This window comes from Phocoena sinus, chromosome X (genome assembly GCF_008692025.1).
Source record: "Phocoena sinus isolate mPhoSin1 chromosome X, mPhoSin1.pri, whole genome shotgun sequence".
In the NCBI taxonomy this organism is placed as follows: Eukaryota; Metazoa; Chordata; class Mammalia; order Artiodactyla; family Phocoenidae; genus Phocoena; species Phocoena sinus.
In genome coordinates, this window is record NC_045784.1 from 46,881,151 (window position 1) to 46,903,880 (window position 22,730).

Below are 22,730 nucleotides of genomic sequence, written 5' to 3' on the forward strand. Positions count from 1 at the left end.
CTTTGGGGTCTGGACCTCCTTTTGTTCCTTGGCGGCCTGTAGGCAGGGCTGAACCACTTCCAAGAGTTTGATTAGGACATTAAGGATGCCACTAGATTCAACCACCCAAGCACAAGGTAGCTTCAACTCCTGATTGATTAATCAAAGGAAAAAAAATAAAACAAATACCAGCTTCTACTCAGTATCAAGGATTAGCATGGTATAGAACATAAGAGCGAACGCTAATAGAATTGGTTGAATTCAAATTCCATTTCCACCACTTACCAGCTATGTGGTCCGAGATTAGTTACTTAAATTCTCTAGGCCTTGGTTTCCTCAAGGGTCAAAGGGAATAATTTCTATCTCCAAGGTAATTGTGATACACTGTGCCAAAACAGTGGCTGGTACATTAGTATGTGCTTAATATGGAAACTGTTACTAGTATCATTAATATCATTAAGAACTGTTACCTACACTAGTTGAAAAGCTTCTGATTTACAGAGAACCTTTATAATCTTCCAAGGAAGATGGAATAATTAAACACAGCAACATACTTAATGGTTCCCCTTATAAGGGCTACATAAAGTGTTACTGATGTAACAGGAAATCACTGGAAGTAATTTAAATGGCCGACAATAGGTAGTTATTTGAACTAGGGGACCTCAAAAAAATGGAATAATATATACATGACGTGGGAAAATATTTGTAACATAATACTGAGAGAAAAGAATACAAAACTTTCTAAATACTCTGATCTCAACTGTTTAAATGTACAGAAAAAAAGACTAGAAGAAAAATATTAGGCTGTCATTTGTGATTTTTTAAAAAAGGGGGGCTCATGAGTGATTTCTTTATATTGTAATGTTTTGGGGGACCCCCAGCATTCAGTACTTTGCAACATTTCCCACAAGTATCTATTCACAAGTGCTATATAATAAGAATCACCACTTTTATCACAAAGGAAAGCCCTGAGACTGTAGACACACAGACTGACACATATATTGGACTTAACTCCTGAGTTGCTATAAGGGTTTACTCCATTAAATCCAGGTTTTACCATTAAACATGATAAGCTAAGAATGAAGAACCACTTGTTCAAGGTTAGGTGCCTCCTAATTCCTATGATGGCTGGAACAAGAACATGTCCTGGCCAAGCCATGCTTTACCTCAAATAATCTGCTGACTGACCAGGTAGGAAAGAAGAGTCAGATTCTATCTGACACCTATTACCAAATTTCCACATCCTACCCCATTCTTTGGCTGCTTGTTAGTTTTCCTCAGAGAAGCCAAAAATATTCCACAACTTAACTGCTAATAGTCATTCTAAGTACCGTCTTATAATTACACCCCATCCCCCAATCCTCTAAGACCCAATTCCATTAACATTTGTTCTGAGAAGCCCTTCTCTCATTATCCAGAAGTGATGCATACTGCCCCCCCCCGAACTCAGATAAAACTGTTTATGCCATTCATGTGGCATAGAATGCTGTATTTTGTACTTAATTGTGTACATTACAGTCTATTAGAAGCTGTAGGCTATGAAATGCAGACATGTCCTACATTTCTCTCTACCTTCTTCAATGTCTCAAATGGTAAGTGTTTGATGATTCTTTGATGAATGAATCACAAGGACCAAAAGGTCTAAATCTTACCTCAAAAAGCAGTGTTAAAAGCAAGATTCTAGTAGCCAAATTGGAGGCCTGGGGCAGGGTGGCCATCTGACTGATCCACTCTGACACAGTTTTTGTGTCACTCGTTGTCAGGGGAAGAGCGGCTTTGATCAATACATCAGCAGCTTCCCACACCTACGAAAGCAGAAAAGTGGCCAAGTCAAAAACTGTAGATTGAGTATGATGAGGTATGTCAAAACATTCTTAACCTTGTAAAATACTCCCTCCACCTCTAATACATTCACTGAAGGAGGGGGGTAAATATTAACATATTTACTATAGGGTGTCTGTATCAAAAGATGTATGCTACTAAAGAAGCGCCTCTAAAAAATTATTTTCTTAGGCTAGATTACAAGAAGTCCAAATTAGAAGTTAAAGAAAATGAATATTTAAAAAAATTTTCTGGTGCATATATAGAGTCAATCCCACAAAGGTTCTACCAACTTAAAATCTTTCACTACACCCGCCCCAGAATTATCATTAAAAACAGAAAACAAAAATCCCAGTTAGAAACATTGGTCTTGCTTTAGTATGCATGTTAAAAATTTCTTGTAATGAATTTTATGTAATTGCTCTTGTCTATTAAGGTTTTAGTTTGCTTAGAATCACTTCTATAAGCTCTTAATATAGATTAAAGATAACTAAACATTGGTCATATCTTGCGGGGGGAAGAAAAAAGGTTTATTCAGTTTGCCTTTTACTCTTGTGATGTTTCCATACACTAAAGCTATGTTTACATACAACACTTACTTTCTTCCTCTGTCTCTAAACTTAAAAAAATATATAAAACAAGATTCCAATGATTTAAATATATAAATCATAAAAAATAGTAAAGGAAATAAAACCAAAATGCTAACTGGCTATGTGGGAATTTAGGGTAATTTATTTCTTATTCTACTTCAACAACTAGCATACATTAATTTCATAATGAGGAAAAACACTGCTTAAAAAAAGACAATAGGTCACAACTACTCATTAGGATGGGGACTCATCTGTCAAAATGGTTGTTGCATAGGAGGAGAGGGAAAAACATTTATTTAGGCCAGGGGGCCTAACTTGGCTCAAGAGTGAGAGACATTTTTGACATTTTAGATGAATCTAAGAAGAGATACCTAGAAAAAGAGAGCTTTGTTTTTTTCTTTCAAAGATATTTTGTGTGTGAAGCAGTTAATTCATGTTTTGCAGGAAAACACTCAAGAAAGAGCTAGATTACTAGATCTACAGAATTCAAAGGAAGAATACATCCATATCAGATAAAATGCAAAGATACTGATTAAAAAAATAAAAAAAGAAACCAGGTTTTGATAGATGGCAGGAAAACCATTTTACATACTCCCCTCTTCTGGCCCCTGGAGAACTTACCTGATTGACTACTTGCTTCAGAATCATGTCTCGATAGTCTGCTCCATTACGTTTGATTGCTGTCATGATCAGATCACACACCCGGTACACTGTGTCTGGGAGCTCATCAAGAAGGTGAAAGCAGCCTGGCAACATGGTATCTGTGAAAGTGTGGAGTTCATCTTGCTCCAATGGATCAGCATCCTGGAACTTCTCTAGACATTTAGCCTCTTCCTCTTCCTGCTTTTCCCGAGCTTTCCGTTCCTCCTCCTCCTTCCGGCAAGCAACTTCCTGGAGGCAGGGAAGGAAGAAAGTGAGAAGACTCTAAAAATGTTTCTGCCCTACCATATGAATATTCTCTACCTTCTCCTCAAGCAGGTGATACATTCGTTAGAGTGTGGCAATGAGTATGAGGGCAGCCACACAGGCTAAGGCAAGACAGGGGAAGGACACCTCCAATCCTCAAAGCACTGGCAACTTATGTGCATCATCCTACATCACCCCCCACAAATAGCATTTGTAGACATTGTGCTGCATTCTCTGCAGGTATGGTAAACTGAAGTAATTATTACCTAGATTCCTAGGTAATAAAGACAGCCAAGTTTGGCCTAATGGGTACTACCAAGGACATTTTGGGCCTCTTATTTGACAATAAATATTAATGCTTCATCTGTTTCACTTAAAGCTTCAGGTCAATGTAATGTAGATTAGTGATGGCAAGGTTGGGATGAATGAGTATTCACACATGTCTTTGTTTACACTTTAATTCGACCAATTACTCTGCAGTAGTAGCAGAATGTTCATAGAAATACTAAGATTAATGTGTCAGACCCTCTTGGAAGCCCCGTTTCCTAGTTACCTCAGGTGACTCTGCCCTTTGATCCATTGGGATATCCTGTCCCAGAGACATGGCAATTGCTCTCATCATCTGGTCCTCTTCAGACATACTCAGATCCTAAAGAGCAACAACAGAAATTCCAGCAACTACACACACAACTCGTAAGGAACCAGACATCCTGTGTTTAAGCTTTAGAGAGGAAGAGAAGGGGCTCTGAATGCTGCTCTCTAGAGTCAAACTCAATTAGGCTTACCTGGTCACTTACGAGAACGAGAGGGAAAAATCACAACAAAATTAAATATAGGAAAGGAGCTTCAATGTGACCACCTATTTGGCATCTCACAAAAGAGAGCCTTCCTATTACTTTCTGATTATGCATAATTTAAGAGTTCCTCTGCAAAGTCCAGTAATTTGCATGACTAGGAGACAGAAAGCTTCTGCTCCTTATATTCTAGAGCTATAAGAGTTAGCATATAAAGAAAATTTCGGCATGGAGAAGTAAAGCACATCAGCAGCCAAACCAATGCCATGAAAGATTAGAGCCCCTGAGCCAACTCACCCGAACAACTCCTCCCATGATCGGGGGAGGGTGGGTTAGAAGGTACTCTGTGGCCTGCTCCATGGTGCTGGTGTTCAACAGGGCCTCCATGGCATGTTCCCTTGTGAAGCCCATGTCCATGAGCTACAAAAAGAAGGCAGGATCTCAGAACCATGGTAAAAGAGAAATCCAAATGCATTTTAAAAAGAAAGGGATCCTTTTAAGATGTAAACAAGTTTTCCTAACTTCATATGAACTGAGAACATTTATAAGGTAAGGCAGTTAGATAACGTGAATGATCCTTTCTGCCTGGTGCCTCCATACTATTTACACAGAGCTACACATTGAGGCAAGGAGCCAAGGTGATTCTCAGTTCCATCCTTTAAGAAAATTCACCTAGATGGTTATTATCATTAGGAAGATTATTCTAATTCAAAGACTGAGACTCACACACAGAAGCAAAACTTGGTCCCACTTTTCTTGAAGACAAACTGGCAACAGAACAAGAGCCTGAAAAACTGACCCAGGAAATCTACAACTAGGAAATAATCATGAGATGCATAGAAAATTTTGCAGAAAAAGAAACTATATATCACAGCTTTACAACATCAAATAATAAGAAAATCAACATATCCAGCAATAAAAGAATGATTAAGAAGTAAAAAAGACCCATGTTCTTAACGACAGCAGTATAAGCTTATGTACTGTATGATGTTACTATGTAAAAATTAGGCATAGAACTAAGTGATGAAAAAAAGGACATGACTATTCTGTGTGGTGATATTAAGAATGCCTTTAAAATGTATTTTGCTATATTTCTAACTTTTCTTTAAGTGAGCACTTTTAACTATTATAATAAAAAAAGTTGCATGTACATATAGAAGACATGTTTGAACAGGACTCTAGATATAAAGAGAACACATATACATACACACAAATTGCAAGGAGTATGCTAAATGCTGTTTGAGACTGAAATGTTGAGGATCTAAGTGCACCCCCCCCCACTTCTAGCCTCCAATATTTTAAAATTTAAAAATGAAAACAAAAGTTTTGTAGGTGACTAAGGTTTCCGAAAGCTCTTGATGGAAAATAAATTTGGGCCACAATATCCCTTCTCTTTATAGATTAATGAGAAAGTAGCTGAGGACAGTTTGCCTCCAAAGAACATGGCAACCACAGCCTACTGAGAATATGTAAAAGACTTCCAATACTAAACAATATGCTTGGAAGGACACAAATCTTTTACCTATTAGGAGTACTGAAACTATTCTCCAGCTTTCTCAAGAGAAAAAAATAAAGAGTAAAAGAGGGAACAAATTTAAACCTATCCCCTAACAGGACCAGGCATTAAGAAACTTAGAAACCCCACAAGCAGTAGTATACTCTCTAGTGCAAAGTCTTGATCCTGGAGTGTGAGGCCAGAACCCCACCTGTTGTAGTTGTTGCTGGTTGACTTGAGGTTCCCGGCGGGAGCCACCTTCCTCTTGTCCTGTATCCTCTTCTCCTCGAGACCCCTCCTTCTCTTTGCTCAGTCTCTCTCGAATGACAGGTTCTCCTCGGAGGATGTGGCACAGGATGGCCAGCATGGACTCAGCCATTCGCCCACCATACACCTTCAAGGGTTTCCGGTTCCACAGGTTCTTGATGCAAGTAAAGGCTGCCTGTAAGTCATTTGAAAGGCTGTGTAAAGATCATTTTGTCTCAATTCAAAACCCCAGGAAGAATAAGTCAAAGACTTATGAGACGGTCCTTCCACAGTCAGTGCCAACAACAAAATCCTAGGCAGTACTGAGGTTGGGGGGGTCCAAGGAAGTACAGAGAAGGGGCATTTAACCCAACCTGGAAGTACCAATCTGAAGTTTACAGTTCAAATGTTTACACCACAGAAAATTATCAAGTGGTCTCTATCCCATTCTGCAAGGCAGCCCTATCTGGGAGTAGGAGCCAGTGGTTCTCTACCAATCGAGTTATTTCACTAAGGAGGACAAAACAGAGTGGGAGCTACCCAGTTGGCATGAGAAATTGCTCTTGGTTTTAGAATGCTGACTACTCACTTTCTGAGTTACCACAAGGAAGCGGAGGGCACTGAATTGTGGAAAGTTCTGAACACCTCCAGGCAATTTGGCAGGCAGTGAATGTGGAGATTCAAGCACCGTGGTGGGATTCACCATCTTTTCCACCAGCATTAGCCAGGCATCTAGGAATTCTCCTGTGCCATCAGGTAAGTCTGAATGTTCTAATCCCTCTGCAACAGGAACTTTGCCTCCCATGGACAGAGCCCAATTGAATGTTCTAAATTCAAATAAGAGAAAGTACAGAGATAGAATATTAGTATTTTAGATTGAGGACGGGGAGAGAAAGGGACACATTCGAAAGCTTCCCAGTCCCTCCTCTTGGAGCTATTGCTTCCAGTCTGTCCAACATTTATTAGCTTTACCCCTCCCCCCCCTTTTTTACTTTAAGTATAGCTGGTTTACAATGTTGTGTTAGTTTCTGGTATACAGCAATTCAGTTATATATATATATATATATATATATATATATATACACACATATATAAACTTCTTTTTCCTTATAGGTAATTACAAGATGTTGAATACAGAGCTTTACCTTTTATTTGGGTTTTTATTCCAGCTTTATTGATATATTATTGACATATATTTGTTATACGCATATATGGCAAAATTACTACCACTTCTAGCTTTACTTTTAAAGCCAAAACAAACAAAAACCCCAAAGTGAAACTTAGCTTAGAATCTTCTGATCAAAAGAAGCAGAAAAATGATCATATTCAGAGAAACAGCAGCAAAGGACAAGTCTATTAGAAAAATATGTACCAGACATTACAAGCCAAATGAAGAAAAACAGAGACCCTTACAAACATTCCTAGGACAGGCTGAATCACACCCTCCAGGAAGATGGAGATACATACAGTTAGTTCCTGAAATGTGAAAGGGTATACCCAACAGCTGTCTCTATGTATCTCACTGTCACAGGACAGGTGGCTTAGAAAGTTGTGGGCTGCTAAGGCACACAGAAAAGACCAAACTCCAAACAATGCTTCTCTGTAAAGCAACATGATCCTTACTCAAAAAGAGCATTGTGGCCTCCAGAGCAGAGAAATTTCTGCAGCATGAGGTGGTAGGGATACTTCCTCTCATCAAACAGCATTGGGGATGTAAAACCAACTGAACAGATGAAGAATGTCAGCCTGGAAGAGGGAAAAAGCAAAAAGTTAACCTTCTCTGAGGCAGACACAGAAGCAATGGGAAATTCAAGTAAAAGTCAAAAGTAAAATTTAATATTGCACTGGGTGACTAGTTTGGATATTAAAATTTCTAAGGCAGGGCTTCCCTGGTGGCGCAATGGTTGAGAGTCCACCTGCCGATGCAGGGGACACGGGTTCGTGCCCTGGTCCGAGAAGATCCCACATGCCGCGGAGTGGCTGGGCCCGTGAGCCATGGCCGCTGAGCCTGTGCTCCGCAACAGGAGAGGCCACAACAGTGAGAGGCCCGTGTACCGCAAAAAAAAAAAAAAAAAAAAAAAAAAAAAAAAAAATTCTAAGGCAAAAAAGGGTGACAGTTCCCACCTACTAGTAAATACAAGGTTACTGGAATGCAGTTTGATTACAAATGCTTTTAAAATTTCTATATCTTAGACTAGTCAGAACCAAAACAAGTAGCTTAAACAGTATTTGGGGTACACATTTAAAAGTAAAACAAGGGACCTCCAAGTCCTCTAATTCAGTGGCTCACTCTACATTCAAGTGGAGAAGGAACCAGTTAGATTCTGCATCTCAAGCGGAACCTCACCTGAAGCGTGGAGTAGGTGTATATGGTGGAGGCTGCCAAGATAAGCCCTTTGTGAGGAGCTTAGTGAGAGCTGAGGCTGTTGATCGAGCAGCGGGTGTTGGTGCTGTGGTGGTGCTGGCAGCATGATGGCTCCTTCTCTGGCGGACAGGAGACCCCACACAAAGTTTAACAAGGAGTCCAAATAGCTCAGCCAGTGCTCTGCCTAATCTAGAGGAAGCTGGAACCCAAAAGTCAGAATAAGGCTGTATAGTACTTTCAGAATGGTTTCATTATAACAGACACATTACTGTTAATACATTTTAATGACTGACTACTCCCTCCCACTCAAACATTCTATGAAACACCTGGACTTGTCTCTACATATGATATCTGAAAAGGAAGCTCCACAGGGAATAAATGCCTCTTTTGAAGGCAGGAGACAGAGAAGTATGTTGGCATTCAATATATAATAAATATGAAAGACAAACAAGATAAGCACTCACACTGTTAGGAGATATAAACTGAAACCACCTTTGTAGAAAGCAATACACAATATGAACTATTTAAGTAAATGATATATCTATGTATTGAATTATGGAGTCACTTAAAATGCCTACAGAGAACTTTAAAAATGGCAAAAATGCTAACAACTTAGACCAGAAAAGAACATCTGTTATATACTAGTAACGTCTCATCACAACATTAAATGTATGGTCCCCAAAGGAAAAAAATTGTTAGGAAAAGCATAAAAACTTAAAAAGCGGCCTTCTTATAAAAATCTTGTAAGGTGTTAGGTAGATTACAAGTATTTCAAATTTTCATCTTTGTAGGATGCTTTTTGGTATATACTGCTGAACCAAAAAAGCAGAATCCTGGGGCTTCCCTGGTGGCGCAGTGGTTGAGAGTCCGCCTGCCGATGCAGGGGACATGGGTTCGTGCCCTGGTCCGGGAAGATCCCACATGCCGCGGAGAGGCTGGGCCCGTGAGCCATGGCTGCTGAGCCCGCGTGTCCGGAGCCTGTGCTCCGCAACGGGAGAGGCCACAACAGTGAGAGGCCCGCGTAACGAAAAAAAGAAAAAAAAAAAAAGCAGAATCCAAATATAAACATGTAAAGGAGATGTACAGAAAAAGGGAAAGAAAATATATCTAAACACATTATATTTGGGTAATTTCCTTGCTTTCCTTAAAACATTTCTCTGTACTTTTTCTATAGTGAATATTTATTACTCTTAAAATCACAAATGAAAACGCTGTCACAGAATGCCTGAAATAAACATTATTTCATCACGATTCAGGTCTGAATCAAAGCACATCTCTTAATTATACACATGTATATATGACCCCACTGTAAACAAATAGGCTCTACTTGAACTGGTGCCACATATCGTACCCCAAAAACTCAGTAAGCTCTGAGATATACAGCATAAGAAGAAAGGAACAGGTCTCTTTTTTTTCCCAATCCACCCAAATTAGGATCTCCCAATCCTAATGAGGGATCAGGCTACAGATACTCGCACTGTCTGGCTGGAGGTTGGGTGGGCCTAGACTCTGAAAGCCTAACGCATGTACACATTAAGTTTGTACTTTTCCACCACCGTTTTCAGGTGAATAGACAGCAAAGTGGCTCAAAGGTAGTCAGCAAGGATAAAAGAGAAAAACAAAAGGCCAGTAACCACAGAGAAACAGACATCAAAAGCATGGGCTGGGCCCACACAGAAACCCCAGAATGTGCCAAGGTCACAGAGGTCTAACAAAGAAAGGGGAGATAAACATTAGCATCTTCTTGGATGGTCAATCTTCCTTCAATTTGGGGAAAGTGGCAATAGACTTTCAAATTAAAACAAAGGAGCAGAATTAAACAAGTTAAAACAGAACATAAAATTCAAGGGGGTTTAAAGTAACAAATGGAAACACCAAAGGCCAAGTTTTGCTTGCTTTTGGGCAGAGCCCCCAATTCCCAGGAGTTGTCTACATTTTCCTTCACATTAAGGTGTCAGAAAGTGGCAAATGTACAAAATTGGTAGAGGTACAGAACATAGAAAATAGGCTCCCCACTGATTTTACATTAAGGGGCAAAAGATGGCAAAGACAGATCAGTGCACATCTTTATTCACTGTTTTGGCTGCACCACACAGCACACGGAATCCTAGTTCCCTGACCAGGGATTGAACCTGCACCCCCCACAGTGGAAGTACAGAGTCTCAACCACTGGACCGCCAGGGAAGTCCCCAGTGCACATCTTTAATGTGGTCTTGCATCATATTACTGTAGTCTCCACAGAGCTGGCAAAGTAACTACTAAAACACAGATCAACTATGTCACTTGCCAGCTACATCTGAGGGACAGAGAAAGGAAAAGGAGACTGAGTGCAGTAGCCAGACAGGTAACAGGAAAGCAGGAGGGCTTAATATTAATACCACAAAAGCCAAGAAAGGAGTATTTTGAGAAGGAGGTGATAGGTCAACCATCATGCTGCGGAAAAGTGAGAAGTGGACTGAAAAGTGTCCAATGGACTTAGCAACAAGTAGGTTACAGATACCTTGGTGAGACATTTCAGGGAAACGGTAGGAGCAGAGGTTATTTGCAGTAGTAGAAGAGTGAGCAGGAAGAAAAGGAGGGGTAGACTTGGCTTTCAGAAAGCGATTCTCTCATCTCTGTATCCCTAACAGTTAGTACAGAGCCTGTCACATGGCAGACACCTGAAAATGAGCCACCAAGTTTAAAACTTTCTTAAAGGAAACAATACAGCCATACCAGGCTCTAAAAGGGAGCAGAAGGAAGAGAATCACTCACCTGACAATAACGGCTTGATTTGCTTGATTCTGGCAGCCATGGCAGGTGTAATTTTAGATTTGCCCTTAGAGTCTGAAGCAGTAGGTTCATCTGTCTCCATAGGAGCCAGCGTGTCACCATCAAGCCCAATGCCTTCCAACAAGCCCTGGGTAGAAGCATCCATACTTCCAGTGGTTCCATCCTGTTCCCCATCTGTAGACATAAGAGGGGAGCAATAAGACCATGTTGAGCCAGCACTCACCTGGTTCCTTGTTCTGAAGAGTCCGAAGAAAGAGCTATCTATAGTGCTTGTTACTCTTTAAGTGTCCACAACTTCCTAAATCTGAAAAGAAAAAACCACAAAACTGTACTTCTTTCCCTGGAGTCCTTCTAAGTAGCTAACACTGACATCTTCCAATGAGAGCATGTTAAAAGTCTTAACTTTCAAGGGCTACCTTGGAAGACTGTAGACACACTGCATGACCCAGAAACTTCACATAAACTACAGTGTGTGTGGTGACCCCATGCACTCAAGGCGCACACCCTGCTAGAATTTTAGAGCTCGTTAATAAACTCAATTTGGACATCACAGATTACCACTGGAGAAATATATTTCCTAGAATTTAAGATTTTTGTATATGAACGTGAGATGAGTCTTTTCTGGGGGGGGGCGTGTGCTCTTGACCTAAGAATCAGCATTAGGCAAACTATAAAACACATCAAATTTTCTGTGTAATATTCTGGAAAAACTATGTGGAAATGAAGACACCTTTGTTAAATGTGTGAAAGAAACTGCTGGGAAAAAATGTATCTAAATTGTTATGCAAGGCAATTCTTTGACTGCGAGTCTAATTTCGTTCTTGGTTTTTAGTAAATTATTTTATTCTTTCCTTGACTTAAAGTTGGTATATTTAAGACTCTGACAAAATTTGAGATTCTAACATTTGGTTTCATCCATTTTTGTGTATATTTTATTAATTCTGTCCCCTTCCTCCACAATACAATAATTAGCTGTCATAAAATCCTTATTTGTTGTTTCAAAACTTATGTCTGCTTTTTTTATTAGTTCCTTATCATTTTCTCTATCTTTAGCAATCTCAATACAATTTTTAAGCATACCTTTTTTTTAACATCTTTATTGGAGTATAATTGCTTTACAATGGTGTGTAAGTTTCTGCTTTATAACAAAGTGAATCAGTTATACATATACATATGTTCCCATATCTCTTCCCTCTTGTGTCTCCCTCCCTCCCCCTCCCTATCCCACGCCTCTAGGTAGTCACAAACCACCAAGCTGATCTCCCTGTGCTATGCGGCTGCTTCCCACTAGCTATCTATTTGGTAGTGCATATATGTCAATGCCGCTCTCTCAGTTCATCCCAGCTTACCCTTCCCCCTCCCCGTGTCCTCAAGCCCATTCTCTACATCAGTGTCTTTATTCCTGTCCTGTCCCTAGGTTCTTCAAGACCATTTTTTTTTAGATTCTATATATATGTGTTAGCATACGGTATTTGTTTTGCTCTTTCTGACTTACTTCACTCTGTATGACAGTCTCTAGGTCCATCCACCTCACTACAAATAACTCAGTTTCATTTCTTTTCATGGCTGAGTAATATTCCATTGTATATATGTGCCACATCTTCTTTATCCATTCATCTGTCGATGGACACTTAGGTTGCTTCCATGTCCTGGCTATTGTAAATAGAGCTGCAATGAACACTGTGGTACGTGACTCTTTTTGAATTATGGTTTTCTCAAGGTATATGCCCAGTAGTAGGATTGCTGGGTCATATGGTAGTTCTATTTTTAGTTTTTTAAGGAACCTCCATACTGTTCTCCATAGTGGCTGTATCAGTTTACATTCCCACCAACATTGCAAGAGGGTTCCCTTTTCTCCACACCCTCTCCAGCATTTACTGTTTGTAGATTTTTTTTTTTTTTTTTGTGGTACGCAGGCCTCTCACTGTTGTGGCCTCTCCCGCTGCAGAGCACAGGCTCCGGACGCGCAGGCTCAGCGGCCATGGCTCACGGGCCCAGCCGCTCCGCGGCATGTGGGATCTTCCCGGACCGGGGCACGAACCCACGTCCCCTGCATCGGCAGGCGGACTCTCAACCACTGCGCCACCAGGGAAGCCCTGTTTGTAGACTTTCTGATGATGGCCATTCTGACTGGTATGAGGTGATACCTCATTGTAATTTTGATTTGCATTTCTCTAAAGATTAATGAGCATTCTTTCATGTGTTTGTTGGCAATCTGTGTATCTTCTTTGGAGAAATGTCTATTTAGGTCTTCTGCCCATTTTTGGATTGGGTTATTTGTTTTCTGGATATTGAGCTACATGAGCTGCTTGTATATTTTGGAGATCAATCCTTTGTCAGTTGCTTCATTTGCAAATATTTTCTCCCATTCTGAGGGTTGTCTTTTCATCTTGTTTATGGTTCTCCTTTGCTATGCAAAAGCTTTTAAGTTTCATTAGGTCCCATTTGGTTATTTTTGTTTTTATTTCCATTTCTCATAGGAGGTGGGGTCAAAAAGGACCTTGCTGTGATGTGTCATGGAGTGTTCTGCGTATGTTTTCCTCTAAGAGTTTTATAGTGTCTGGCCTTTCATTTAGGTCTTTAATCCATTTTGAGTTTATTTTTGTGTATGGTCTTAGGAGTGTTCTAATTCCATCCTTTTCCATGTAGCTATCCAGTTTTCCCAGCACCACTTATTGAAGAGACTGTCTTTTCTCCATTGTATATTCTTGCCTCCTTTATCAAAGATAAGGTGACCATATGTGCATGGGTTTATCTCTGTGATAGGTTTTTATACACAGAATTATCTTCACTGTTTTCTTAATAGTTTATCAAATTCATTTTCTCCTTGATGCAGAGTATAGGAGAAAAAAACTTTCTAGAAAAGCTACTTTTATTAATTTTAGGTTTGCTGCATTATGGTCAGAAGATTGTATTGGGTGGGCCAAAAGGTTCGTTCGTTTTTTCCCATAAGATGGCTCCAGTAGCACTTAGTTGTCTTTAACTTCCTTCAAAACAATTTTGTTAGATTTTATGTGACAGCTGTCATATCAGCACACATTTAAAAAAAGACTTATCAAAATTGGTGAATTTCTGTGTAGCCATTTTAATACTGAAGATGGGAGGGGGAAAAAAAGCAACATTTTCAGCATATTATGCTTTATTATTTCAAGAAAGGTAAAAACACAACTGAAATGCACAAAACGATTTGTGCGGTGTATGGAGAAGGTGCTGTGACTGATTGAACGTGTCAAAAGTGGTTTGCGAAGTTTCATGTTGGAGATTTCTCACTGGATGATGCTCCACTGTCGGGCAGACCAGTTGAAGTTGACAGCGATCAAACCGAGATATTAAGAACAATCAACGTTATACCACGCGGGAGATAGCCAACATACTCAAAATATCCAAATCAAGCACTGACATTCATTTGCACCAGCCTGGTTATGTGAATCACTTTGATGTTTGGGTTCCACGTAAGTTAAGCGAAAAAAACAATTCTTGACTGTATTTCTACATGCGATTCTCTACTTAAACGTAACAAAAATGTTCCATTTTTAAACAAATTGTGACGGGCGATGAAAGTGGATATTGTACAATAATGTGGGACGGAAGAGATCGTGGGGGCAAGCGAAATGAACCACCACCAACCACACCAAATACCGGTCTTCATCCAAAGAAGGTGATGTGTATATGGTGGGACTGGAAGGGAGTGCTCTATTATGAGCTCCTTCTGGAAAACCAAATGATTGATTCCAAGTACTCCTCCCAATTAGATCAACTGAAAGCGACACTCGACGAAAAGTGTCCAGAATTAGTCAACAGAAAACGCATAATCTTCCATCATAATCAATGTAATCCAAGACCATATGTTTCTTTGATGAGCAGGTAAAAACTGTTACAGCTTGGCTGGGAAGTTCTGATTCATCTGCCGTATTCACCAGACATTGCACCTTCGGATTTCCATTTATTTCGGTCTTTACAAAATCCTCTTAATGGAAAAAATTTCAATTCCCTGGAAGACTGTAAAAGGCACCTGGAACAAGTTCTTTGCTCAGAGATAAAAAGTTTTGGGAAGATGGAATTATGAAGTTGCATGAAAAATGGCAGAAGGTAGTGGAACAAAAGGGTGAATACGTTGTTCAAAAAAGTTCTTGGTGAAAATGAAAAATGTGTCTTGTATTTTTACTTAAAACAAAAAACGAAGGCACTCTTTGGCCCACCCAATATAATTTCTGCTTACTGCATTTTGCAACTTCTATTGTAATATAATATAAAAGCTATTTTATAAAACGGCACTGTCCAAGAGAAATATAATGTGAACCACATATGTAATTAAAAAATCTCTAGTAACCACTTAAAAAGTAAAAAACAGCTATAATTTTTAATACATTTAACCCAATATAATAAAAATTATTTTAACATGTAATCAAATATAAAAATGACTGAGCATACATTTTCATATTAAGCATTTAAAAAAACAGGTATCATAGTTATGCTTACAGAGCATCTCAATACAGACATTAAGTTCTCATTAATCGATCTATATTTATATTTCATATGATTTACTGGGGAAAAAAAGATTCACATACCCAAGTTTTCCAAACATACTTAAAAGTCCTCCAACAACTGAATAGAGTTAATAGTTGTTATATTTAAATTAATAGGGGCTTCCCTGGTGGCGCAGTGGTTGAGAGTCCACCTACCGATGCAGGGGACACGGGTTCGTGCCCTGGTCCGGGAAGATCCCACATGCCGTGGAGCGGCTGGGCCCGTGAGCCATGGCCGCTGAGCCTGCGCACCCGGAGCCTGTGCTCCGCAATGGGAGAGGCCACAGCAGTGAGAGGCCCGCGTACCGCAAAAAACAAACAAAAACCCCAAACAACAACAAAAAAAATTAATAAAAATTAAAAATTCAGTTTTCTCCATCCAACCTATGACTTCATCTTAACTACATCTTCAACAACCCTATTTCCAAATAAGGTCACATTATGAGGTGCTGGGGGTTAGTACTCCAACATATAATTTTTGGGGGCGGGCACACAATTCAACCCATAACACCCTCCACTTAACAAGAGGGGAGAGAGAGAGAAAGAGAGACAGACAGACAGACAGGGGTGGGTGGTGGGTGGAGGTGGGGGGGAGTGTGAGGCAGCACGCACAAGGACAGGAGGAAGGAAGGAGGGAGAGCGAGGGAGCAAAGAAGAAAGAAAATTCAGTTTTTTAGTTGTACTAGCCACATTACAAGTAGTAATGTAAAATAGCCATATTACACGTGGCTGGTGGCTACCATATTGGACAGTGTGGGTCTAAAGTGCTCCACAGCCACTTAGAATAGTCATTTACCATTTTAACGTAAGAAATTAAGCTTCTGAAAAATAAGCATACAAAAAATTAAAGACCCACCATAATCTTTGTTACTGTAATTTCTAAGAATCAACCTTACATTCTCAAAAAAACTACATATAAAGATGTTCAGTTTTCAAAATAGTACATTAGAAACTTAACAGGGAATGGTTAATTCATGGTACCTTTACATGGCACTTAATATTAAGTGAAAAGAGACCTGTAAATATTATGTCTAAGATAATCACAACTATGTTAATAAAACATACCTTCAGGGAAAAAGATTAGCAGATACTTCCAAAATATTTTTTGTGGTATAAATATCGGCGATTCTTCTTTCTACTACATTTTCTAATTTTTATCATTGTGGGTATGTATTTTTTTAATAGAAAAAATAACTGAAAATAGTTTAATTTTAAAATAATTAAAAATTAATGAATGGAAAAAACTGAAGACTACAGATGATAGACCTACTAAAATTTCACAATAGACCTATAAAGACAGAGACAGACAGAACTTAAGAGAATTAATGGCTAGGATTTTAGTTTCTTGGAGTTACCTGATCTTTTTCCGCCCTGGGTCGTACCTGCCTTCTCATCCTTTGGAACCAGTTTCTGCATGTCTGCCTGACCAAATTCACACCCAGATGGCAGGCTGCAAGAAGAGAAACAGTGAGCCAAAAAACCTCTGATAACTCATCTTTTTAATGTTGTGCTTGGTCTCTGACCTGCTTGGCTGACACTATCCCCCTCCTATAGCAGGTAAGTTAACCTAATAAAACATCTGCAATGATGGAATTCCTGAGGTAGTACTCAACAGGTTTCCAACTCAACTCTTTATATCTGGCTAACAACAGGACCAAACTGTAAACACCCACCATGCTGACACAGCATAATTGAGATATCAGGTCAAAGATGACACATTTGTAAGGAAGTCCTTTGGCTTATAAGTGGGAAGGACAATGCTATTGGTTAAATGTGTGTCTCCTCAAAATTTAAATGCTGAAATCCTAATGTCTGATGAGATGTATTAGTAGTAAGGCCCTTGGTAGGTGCTTAAGTCTTAAGAGTAGAACCCTCATGAATGGAACTACTGCCTTATAAAAGAGGCTCCAGAGAGATTCCTAGTCCCTTTTGCCATGTGAGGATACAATGAGAAGTCTGCAATGTGGAAGACAGCCCTCACCCAACCATGCAGACTTCCAGCCTCCAGAACTCTGAGCAATAAATTTCTGTTGTTTATAAGGACCCAATCTGTGGATTTTGTTATAGCAGCCCGAATGAACTAAGACAGACAAGGAGGCCTCTGAACTCTTTACCTTTCTATCCTTGACCAAAGTAATACCCCAGGCTCACTAAGCTTAGTTTTTCTGTTAGGAAAGACAACAGAGATAGTAAAAGAGATGACCATTTCCTTACCTGTTTGGGGTACACAGGGAGAGAAGGACAGTGCTTTCCCACACCAGGGAACAGTATAACTGGCTCAGCTTGCTCAGAACACTCAGACCCAACTGAGAGCCCCACTGGTTTACGGAGATGGAACGAATTTCACTCTGTAGCCAAAGTAAAAAAGGTGATCTTTGGGATGCCCTCTGAACATTTATATTCAAAATCAACTTTTAGTTATTTACAAAGGATAAGGGATTCTACTTTTCCTTCCTTACTATTCTCAGAGTTGTGTACTTCATCAAAATTTCCACACTTAAGAGATCATAGTTCCAGAGGGTATTCTTGTACAATATTTACAATATGTCTCTAACATCCCTTCTCATTTCTTCTTTGTAAAGTGAAAAATAGGAGTCACAGGCAACTCTGTTCTTCTAAATGGAAGAAACAGTTTTATAGACTCATTGGCAGCTTACTAATTTTTTTAGATGGTGAGGGGGCTTGTTATTGCCTGTTTATTTCTTTATTTCAATCAATCAATCAAATCAGTCCCTAAAGCTTTTCTGTGTAATTTAATTATTTTCTAAATAGTTTATAATTGTGCTTTTCACTTAATTTGATCCAAAGAACACACTCCTAGCTCAACAGCATAAAACAGGGCTGCTAAAAATATGACACCAATAATCTTTAGACTTGATTACTTGACAACTAAGGGTGGCAAAACTGTGAGCACTCAAAAAACAAATAAACAAACCCCCCCACCCCCAAACTTCAACTTTCTGGAACCATAAGAGGATCCTCACATGGAGTGTAAACATAAGGTTTGATATTTAGGAAATCTTTAGCAATCTGTTAATCACCATTAACTTAAATGTTCTGTGGTCAAATTTCCTTCTTGCCATCTTATTATCAAGCCTACAGGCATTTGTAGAAATATTAGGAAGTAATACGGTCAGATGAGCACCCAATTGAGCCTTGTCTGCTAAAAGGGGTGACTATACATCCCTAAGGCCTATATGAATGCTACAGATCTATTAATACCTGTATTTATCTCAATCTCTTTCACTCTCAAGAAGGTCCAGTTCACAAAACAAGTTATATGGTCACCCAACTTCCAATGAAAAAAATACTAAGGGGAAGTGAAACTAGACAGCAACTTGAAGCATAAACTTAAGTCATCCACCCAAAAGAACTCACCCTAAAACTGTTCTTTCAGCAGCTCGCCTACGCAGAACTGCTTCTAAGTACACTAAGATGCCACGTATATACCCTAGGTATTTTACCGACTTTAAGCCAACATGTTCACACCTAACATAATTCTTACCTGTCCAACTCTACAAGTATGAACAAACATCATGATGTAGGCGTGGGCAGCAGTGAGCGCATGCAGTAGAGGTGTGGCTTGAGCTGAGAGGGTAGCATCAGCGACATTGCCAGCACAAGCCAGTTCTCGCAACAACACTGAGCCCCCAGGGGATTCTATTGGGCGGTGTAAGGGCTCCAAGGAGGAAAGAATGGAGTCCAACTGAAGGAGACCCTCCTGAAGGACTTTGGGTTCATGTGACAGTGTCTGAAATAAGAAGAATAATTAAAGCATTAATGTACAATGAACTTCATATGCATGCCTTAATAGTCACAGTGAAAGAAGTGGAAGACAAGTCTCACAAATTTCAGACCTGGCCATGGTCTTACACCTGGTAAATGGTGGAGCCAAAACATGAACGAAGGTATGACATACCTAAATGCCTTTTAGAGCAACACATTACTTCTCTTGAATGAGAGGCTTTCAAAGGTGGTAGGCCAATCAAATTTAAAAGATTGTGATGGCCAAACTGGACTACTGTTACAGCAAGGACTCCATGCTGTAAGATTAATTCCAAATTTTGCACAACAGGGAGCAATGTTAGGCAAGGTTCCAAAGCATGGAAATGAACCACTATTACAAATGTTTTTTTCTTACCACAATAAGAGAGACAATTCTAGGATAGGCATCAGCTAGGCATTTTATTTTGGAGACAACTCAAGGATTATATGGCCCCTGCAATTTCTTTCTGAGTATGAAGAAAAATCTTGACAGTGAACACTATCACTTGCCATTCAGAGATAGGAGAACTTATGTGCTTTTCCTATGGCTTTAAATAAATCTATCCACCCTCACACAGTATCTTACAGGTAGGATAAAGATGGAGCAGCCCTTCCCCCCCCCTCATAAATAGCACTTAATTCAATATTTGCAAAAAGGGAAGCAGAATAAGATATCAAATGCAGATGTCACAATTATGGATCTTTCCAAGTCCGCAAGAAATTGGATTTCTGATTTTTAGCAGAAATTACTTATCATTGCACAACTCAGCTAATAAATAAGCTTCACAGATCTAATCCAATTCCTATAAAAATCCCAATGGCTTTTTTTTTGCACAAACAGAAATATCTCTCTTAAAATTCATACAGAATCTCTAGGGACCCCAAATAGATATAGCTATCTTAAAAGAGAACAAAGTTAGAGGTCTCACATCCCCAGATTTGCAAACTTACCACAAAGCTACAGTAATCAAAAGTGTAGTACTGGCATAAAGATAGAAATCAACACCAACAGAACAGAGAGCCCCAAAATAAACCCTTGCATATATGGTCAAATGATTTTTGACAAGGTTGCCAAAACAAGGGTACAATAGGGAAAGGACAATCTTTTCAACAAATAGTGTTGGGAAAACTAGATACCCACATGCAAAAGAATGAAACTGAACCTTACCTTACACCATACAAAAAATTAACTCAAAATAGATCAAACACCTAAATGTAAGAGCTAAAACTATAAAATACCTAGAAAAAGCCATAGGATAAAAGCTGCACAACACCGGATTTGGCAGTGGTTTCTTAGGTATGACATGAAAAGCGCAGGCAATGAAACGTAAAAAGCAAAAACTAAACAACAAAAACCCCCCCACAAAAAACAAACTGGACTTCATCAAAATTAAAACCTTTTTTCACATCAAATGACACTATCAACAGAGTGAAAAGCAACTCATGGAATGGGAGAAAATAATCTGCAAATAATTTATCTGATAAAGGATTAATATCCAAAATATATTAAGGATTCTTACAACTCAACAACAAAAACAGACAACCCTATTAAAAAATGGGCTCTCCCTTTTCCTCAGAAGCTCTAGGCTGATGAGAGAAGGAAAGCATCAGGCAATTGAGGGGAAAAAATAGTGCCAGGCTATCTAGAGAAGAGTGAAGAGAGGCTCCAGGCCAATGAGAAGAATTAGGCAAGAAACACAGATGTGCCAGCCTTCTGAGAAGCACCAGCCAGCAACACCTTACTTCTTTAAACTTGGAGGAACGGCTTCATCTCTACCCTTCTACCTCAAAGGGAATCTATGCCAAAATGCTCCAATGAATGGAGGACACACTTGGATTTGTGAACTAAAGTGACACGCAGAATCTCTGAGCCTTGGTTGTTTGGAAGATTGAAAAATCTTGTTCAGCATGGGTGACCACCAAAAAAGCAATCCAAAGCCATCTATATGTCACAACTGAGACAAATTGGGGAGTTTGTTGTCAAATAAAATGTACTGTTCCGGAAAAAAAAAAATGGGCAAAGGCCCTGAACAGACATTTTTCTAAAGAAGACATACAGATGGCCAACAGGCACATGAAAAGATGCTCAACATCGCTAATCAGAGAAATGCAAACGAAAACCACGAGATCTCATTTCACACCCATTAGATTGGCTAGTATGAAAAAACTAGAAAATAACAAGTATTGGTGAGGACACAGAGAAATCAACCCTTGTGCTTTGCTGGTTGGAATGTGAAATGGTAGAGATGTTGTGAATAATACAGTATAGCAGTTCCTCAAAAAATTAAAAACAGAACTACCAAATGATCTAGCAAATCCTACTTCTGGGTAGATAACCAAAATATCTGAAAGCAGAGTCTTGAGTATGATCTCACTTTCAAGTCAAACTCAGAACCAGAGAGTAGAACGGTGGTTGCCAGGGGCTGGGGGAAGTTGCGGAGATGTTGGTCAAAGGGTATAAACTTTCAGTTATAAGATGAATAAGTTCTAGGGATCTAATGTATATAGCGTGGTGACTATAATTAATAATACTGTATTATATACTAGAAATTTGCTAAGAGAGTAGATCTTAAGTGTTTCCACCATACAAAAAAGCAGGGTCTGGAGAACACACCCATGTTCGTAGCAGCACTATTCATAAGAAGTGGAAGCAACCAAAATGTCTATCAATGAATGAATGGATAGATAAACAAAATGCAGTTTAAACATACACTGGACTATTCAGCCTTAAAAAAGGAAGAAAATTCTGACATATGCTACAACATGTATGAATCTTGAGAAAATTATGCTAAGCAAATTAAGCCAGTCATAGAAAGACAAGTACTTCATGAATTCAACTTACATGACATACCTCGAACAGTCAAAATTCAGACAAAGTAGAATGGTGGTTACCAGGGGCTGGTAGGGAGAGGGGAATTGAAAGTTGCTGTTTAATGGGTGCAGAATTTCAGTTTTACAAGAGGAAGAGAGTTCTGGAGATGGGTTTCACAACAATGTGATGTACTAAACACTATTAAACTATACACTCAAAAATGGTTAAAGCGGTAAATATCATGTTATATCTCTTTTACCACTACTTAAATAAAGCAACTTCATTTTTGGGCAAAATTTGAGCAATGAACTATAGGTCAATCATGCTTAAAATACACAACTATCAAGCCTGAGAAAGGAAAAAAAAATACATGGCTAAACAAACCAGACTGTGTTAAAACCCACTTCCAAAGCTTTCTTGCAGATTTATTTTCCCTTCCAAAAAACTCATATGTTAGAACTATATACCAAACTCAGGAACAAAGAACAAACACTTTGACTTTTCAATGAGAAATAACGTGGCACACTATTATTAGTCACAAAATCCACTTACAGTACATAACCGCCAATTTCTTCATTATGTTTTAGTTGAAGGGGAGACCACAGTAAAAACATGTATACAGAAGTATTGCAAAATTGATTTCTAAAAGAAATGAAAAT

At 39.1% G+C, this 22,730-nt stretch overlaps 1 protein-coding gene across 8 annotated transcripts in view; it reads right to left on the bottom strand.

Moving 5' to 3' along the window:
* Positions 1-22,730, bottom strand: part of HUWE1 (HECT, UBA and WWE domain containing E3 ubiquitin protein ligase 1) — a 143,792-nt gene that overhangs the window by 45,467 nt on the left and 75,595 nt on the right. For all 8 annotated transcript variants that reach the window (XM_032619088.1, XM_032619085.1, XM_032619086.1 and 5 more), the window contains 13 exons: positions 19,000-19,245; positions 17,709-17,842; positions 16,850-16,944; positions 10,951-11,142; positions 8,179-8,395; positions 7,455-7,577; positions 6,421-6,658; positions 5,797-6,027; positions 4,388-4,510; positions 3,850-3,945; positions 3,012-3,281; positions 1,632-1,784; positions 2-129 (listed from right to left, as the gene is read on the bottom strand). In XM_032619088.1, coding sequence (XP_032474979.1) covers positions 2-129; positions 1,632-1,784; positions 3,012-3,281; positions 3,850-3,945; positions 4,388-4,510; positions 5,797-6,027; positions 6,421-6,658; positions 7,455-7,577; positions 8,179-8,395; positions 10,951-11,142; positions 16,850-16,944; positions 17,709-17,842; positions 19,000-19,245 — 2,246 coding nt within the window. The remainder of the gene's footprint in view (position 1; positions 130-1,631; positions 1,785-3,011; positions 3,282-3,849; positions 3,946-4,387; positions 4,511-5,796; positions 6,028-6,420; positions 6,659-7,454; positions 7,578-8,178; positions 8,396-10,950; positions 11,143-16,849; positions 16,945-17,708; positions 17,843-18,999; positions 19,246-22,730) is intronic.